Here is a 5,438-nt window from a genome sequence, read left to right on the forward strand (position 1 = left end):
CTCTTGCTTGGACAAAGTGAAGCTAGTGGTCCTTACTCCTTCCTCATTTCCATCTCCAGGCCATCATGGAATCAGACAATTTGGGGATGGAAGGGTCTTCTTTGCTCCTCAGGGGCCTCTGTGATTTTATTTGAACACAGAATCATCTTCTTCAGGCTGTACAAAACACCAGACACCAGGAGCCAAAAGTCCTAGCTTAGAACTGTCCTCTTGGGGCATTAAGTAGCCAGTAAAAACTCTGCTCTAAACTGGCAAGTTGAACTGGGACTGAATATTTGATTTTAGGGAATTATTGTGATCAATTTTAGATGTAAAATGATATTGTGGTAATGTTTTTAAAAAAGAATCCTTATCTTTTAAGGGCTACAAAAAATATTTATGGGTGAAATCTGATGTCTAGGCTTTGTTTGAAAAGAATGGGGTTTGGAGAAGGGTGTGTATATAAAAACAAAGTTGTCCATGAGTTGATGTCATTGTTAAAACTGAGAGATTGGGGCCATGGGGTTCTTTAGATTAGCTACTCAAAGTGTGGCCCAGAGGTCCTCTGACCTTGGCGATTGCTTAGCGATGCAGACCCTGACCCCTTCAGGGCCCCTCCTACTCAATCAATCTGCATTGTAATAAAATTCCCAGGGGTTCGTGTGCACAAATCTGAGAAGAGCTGGACTAGTCTACTTTTGTATTAGAATGAAATTTCTCATAATAAAAAGTTTGGTTTGGTTTGGTTTTTATCCATAATTATCTTCAAAGTGCGTGGAGAGGTCTTTTTTACAGCTAGGCTGTCAGGGAGCGAGGAAACCCACTCTTTCCAATCCTCAGCTCCACTGTCCCGTTCCCGCACTTGGACAGAGGCGCCTGACTTCTCCAAGGCAGCCCCAAGTCTGCTCTAGGTGGCGCAGGACGCCTGCCGCTTCGAGTTCCTTCTGCCTTCGGGACCACACACTGTCAGACCTGGATAGAAACCTGGGCCTCTCCGGCGCGGGGGGTTGTCGAGGCAGGCCCGGGAGTGGCCGCGCCCCGTGCACCTGGGCGCGTCGGCAGGTGGGAAGCGTCGCGGGCCCAGTGTCCCCGCCCTCGCGGGAGGCGGAGCGGGAGGGGCGGGGCAGGCTCGGTCCGGGACCGCGGGCGGAGTCCCGGGCTGTGTGAGCCCCGCGCTCCGCAAACACAGCAGCCACACTGGGGCTGCCGAGATTGGGTTCCCGGGATGAGCTTCACCCGGAAAAAGGGCTTCTACAAGCAGGACGTCAACAAGACCGCTTGGGAGCTGCCCAAGACCTACGTGTCCCCGACGCACGTAGGCAGCGGGGCCTATGGAGCCGTGTGGTGAGACCCCCGAGCCTGCTCGGAGCACAGGGGGCGTGAGGCTGTCGGGGCACAGAGAGACAGGGGTGGCGGGGGCGGGATAGGTCGCTGCACCTGCCCTCTCGGGCTGACCTTGGGTGTTCTCTTCTGCTGGGCACCCACAACCTTAACTAAGGAGCCCCAGGGCCCAGAACCCCGCTGGCTTTGAAGGCCCCTCAGGGGCTTTTCCGGAAGCTGGGAGGAAGAGGGAGGCTGGGCAGCAGGGTGGAAACTGAGGGAGAAGATCCTTCCCCAAGGGGCCATAGTGCCATCTCACTTTTCCTACTGGGCAGCTTGTGGGTCTCTGAGTTAAATTAGGAGGTCCAAAGAGGAGGAAGTGACTTGCCTAGGCCCAGTTGCTTGGAGAGTGAAGTTCCCGCCCAGCACCTGACCTTGTCCACCTGAACATGTCCACCTGAACATGTGTCTGACTGCTACGGGGCACCTTGGTTTTGCCCCCCCACCCCCCTCCTTGGGCTTCCCTCTGCATATTCCCGGTGATTGGCATCATCTCTCTGGCCTAGCCCACCAGAGGCATGAGGGGATGGGAGGGAAAGGACTGGCTCCGGAGAGCCACCGGGGATGTACCCCCCCACCCCGAATCTGGAGTGGGTGCTGCCTGCTGATGTACCTGTGCCCATACAGCTCTGCCATCGACAAGCGGTCAGGGGAGAAGGTAGCCATCAAGAAGCTGAGCCGGCCTTTCCAATCGGAGATCTTTGCCAAGCGGGCTTACCGGGAGCTGTTGCTACTGAAACACATGCAGCATGAGAACGTAGGCTGGACCTGGAGGTTGCTTGGGGAAGGCCCTTCAGTGCTTTATGGAGACAGACTGAGAGTGCAGAGAGCTCAGAACAGGGCCCCTTGGGACAGGATATGGGAGTTTCCTCCGGGCATTGGATCCTTGCTTGCTATAGTAAACTTATTCTCCTCATTATAAAAATGGGGATGTCAGGACCTGCCCTTGCTCACTTCCCAGGAAGGGCAAGAAGAGCAGAGTGAGCCACAGAGCAGAGTGAGCTTTGTAAGATGCCAACTGATTGCTTCCGTGTTATGAGGAAAAGGACACAGCAAACAGGTGATTCCTTCTAGGCCCAAGAGCTAGTGGCCAGCTCCTGGCTACTGTTGTTTCTACATGTGACCCAGATCCTAATGATAACAGTGGCTATTTACTGAGCACTTACTATGTCCCAGGCACTGTTCTAAAAGCTTTGCATAAACGAACTTGTTCAGTTCTCACCATGCCATAAGTGATATTACCCCCATGTTACAGGTGGGGGAGGGATGGGGACACAGAGAGGCTCACAGGTTGTATGGCTAGTGAGTGGGCTTACTCCTAGGCAACCTGACTTTATATCTGAGTGGATAACCATTATTACCCGGCCCCATCTGATAGCAATGACTAGGAAAACAGGTGACCTAGCGCTCGGTCTGCCAACCAGTCTTTACTTCAGAACACCTAGATTGGAGGGCAAACAATTGAAATTGTGATTTAAAAATATTGTATACATTTTAGGTCCCTCCCCTTTGGCCTCCAGCCTGGGGTCATCTTGTCCCTGGTTGCAAGCCAGCCTTGCTGTAGGTAGAGATGGATGTGGCTGGAGATCCAAGATCAAGAGCAGAGTTGGCTGACTGGAAGGTTCCTTCCCAGCCCCTTCTTTACATTCTTTGTCACTCATGGGTCCCTGATTGATTTGACACTGGATTTCTGTTGTTTGTCCTGAACACCATACTTAGGAACTGGGAGCACAGGAATGCTTCCCACCCCCACCCCCACCCCCCTTCAGCATGATTTTTTGTCATGTTTATTGCAAGTTCATTCTCAAGAAGGCTAAGGACAAGGTTCCTGCTGGAGATGGCATATTAGGAAAGGCTGGGTGGTCCTGTGTGTGGCCAGGGCTCTGGGGGTGGGGGGAGGAGAGGGCATTGGCTGTCCAGCCCTTACTAGTGACCTTTTCCCCAGGTCATTGGGCTCCTGGATGTCTTCACGCCAGCTTCCTCCCTATGCAACTTCCATGACTTGTGAGTGCGCGCATCATGTTCTGGGGCGAGTTTGTTGGTCGGTCTCTCTTACTATCCTAGAGCCTCTTGGGGGAGGGTCCAGATTCTCTCTTGGGGGCTAGGGTGGGTGCTTCTTGCCTTGTGTCTCTGGGCTGTCAAGAAGTGATTCTCATGGGAGAGATTCTTTCAGCCAAAAGAAGAGAGAAAGACAGGCAGGAAGAGGTATGAGGGGTTTGGCTGGATGCGTACTTAGCCTTGAAGAGGATATCCCGAGTGGCACTGTGGGCAAAGCTTGGGCTGCTACTGAAAAGGTAGGTTTTTCAAACCCACCAGCCATTCCATGGGAGAAAAATGAAGTGGTCTGGTCTTGTTACGATTTGAAATCTCGGAAACGCTAAGGAGCAGTTCTCTTCTTGTAGAGTCACTGTAAACCTGAATTGACTTGGTAGCAGTGAGTACTTGGCCCTGAGCTATCTGCAGAGCTGCTTGGCTAGTTACTCAGTCTTAACAACATACACACTCACACACACACACACACAAACATCCAGCCCTCACAAGGTTTGTAATAACTCAGCTGACCATTCACTGGGGGCCCAGGTGTGGACTTTGGGACTCCTAGCATAAACTGAAGATTGGAAAGCCATGCTTGGCACTGGTTGATGGGGTTTTTGAGAAAATTACCTAGAAATCAGAAAATCTCTTTGCTAAATTCATGTTTTAACTAGTGCAGGGCCTGTTCTAAAATTTGGGAACCTTTAGAAAGATGGATTTTTTTCTTTTTAAATCCTATTTCATTGCCACTGAAAGCCTCTTAGTTAGCATGCTTTTGTTTTAAATTTAATGGAATACTTTTGAATTGAGTTCTTTCCTATAATGCTGGTTGCTGGGCTTAGCACCAGGATTTCCAAGTAGACAAGGACCCTGCCCAAGTCACCATTGTTGGGTAGGGTGGAGGGTGCAGTGGGCAAGTTTTGAATGAACAGTAACAGTAGTGTGGGCTCTAGGTATGGGCAGAGTTCTGGGGACTATGTTCTGTGTTGGAGATCATCACAGAGGAATGATTTTTGAACACAGTCCTAAAGGATGAGTTGAAGTTTGCCTGGAGTAGAAGGGTTTGAAAGTGGAAGTAACTGTGTGGGCAAAGGCTAAGGTGCAGGAAGAGACAAGACTGTCTGGGCAGTACTGAGAAACGCAGTGTGGCCAGTGAAGACCAGTAGCTGGTCCAGTCAAGTCAAGAGTTCTGACTTGATCCTACAGGGAACCTAAAGGTTTCGAGTAGGGAGGTGATGTGGTCCTATCAGGTTTGAGGATGCTCTTTGGCTGCAAGAAGCATTGGTGTGTCAGTGGTAGAATTCTCACCTTTCATGCAGAAAGCCTGGGTTCAATTCCCAAGAACTCATCTGGTGGTGAAGGTCTGCTTGTTGCTGTGATGCTGAACAGGTTTCTGCAGAACTTCTAGACTAAGGCACACTAGGAAGAAAGGCCTAGCTATCAAGATATGAATATCAGCTAGTGACAACCCTGTGGATCACAGTGGCCCATCATAGAGATGGTTTCAAACTGGGTAGCATTTCCTTCCAGTGTGATGGGTTCTCCCTGAGTCAGGGACTGGCTTGACAGTAGCTAACAACAATCCTGTGAGAAAGGAGCAGGGAGCAGCTCTGAGGAGGAGGGCAGGTCTAAAGGCCAAAGTTAATGACCTAAACCTTGACCTAAAGTCAAGGTGATGAGATGTCAAGAGGAGACTTAACACCCATTTGGGATTGAATGTTGTATCCACTGGGATCCAGTGGTTGGTTAAGTGAGATGGCCCATGTTCCTGCTTGGAATATAAGGAGGAAAAAGAATTGGTCTTGGGTGAAAGACCTGAACTCTACTTTGGCTACTTTACTATTTTTTTTTTTTTCTTAAATGTTTTATTGTGAATTATGTGATAGTTTACATGGGAGAACATTAGTTTTACATTCTTTCTATCCTATATCATCTCGTTGCCATGGTTACAATCCCCTCAATGCGATCCTTCCCCAGTACCCCTCCAGGTCTTCAGCACACAGTCGCTCTCCCTCTCTGGATCTAAAGTCTCCAGTTGCTCCATC

At 50.1% G+C, this 5,438-nt stretch overlaps 1 protein-coding gene across 2 annotated transcripts in view; it reads left to right on the forward strand.

Annotated features, from left to right (window-relative positions):
• The first annotated feature begins 1,171 nt into the window (after positions 1 to 1,171).
• MAPK13 (mitogen-activated protein kinase 13) overlaps positions 1,172 to 5,438 on the forward strand; it is a 10,996-nt gene continuing 6,729 nt past the window's right edge. The window contains exons 1-3 of one of the 2 annotated variants that reach the window (XM_006860405.1): positions 1,172 to 1,323; positions 1,987 to 2,116; positions 3,305 to 3,363. In XM_006860405.1, the coding sequence (XP_006860467.1) occupies positions 1,205 to 1,323; positions 1,987 to 2,116; positions 3,305 to 3,363 (308 nt within the window). In that variant the 5' untranslated portion in view covers positions 1,172 to 1,204. The remainder of the gene's footprint in view (positions 1,324 to 1,986; positions 2,117 to 3,304; positions 3,364 to 5,438) is intronic. The other variant, XM_006860406.1, reaches the window with a different exon arrangement.

This window comes from Chrysochloris asiatica, unplaced genomic scaffold (genome assembly GCF_000296735.1).
Source record: "Chrysochloris asiatica unplaced genomic scaffold, ChrAsi1.0 scaffold00038, whole genome shotgun sequence".
NCBI lineage: Eukaryota > Metazoa > Chordata > Mammalia > Afrosoricida > Chrysochloridae > Chrysochloris > Chrysochloris asiatica.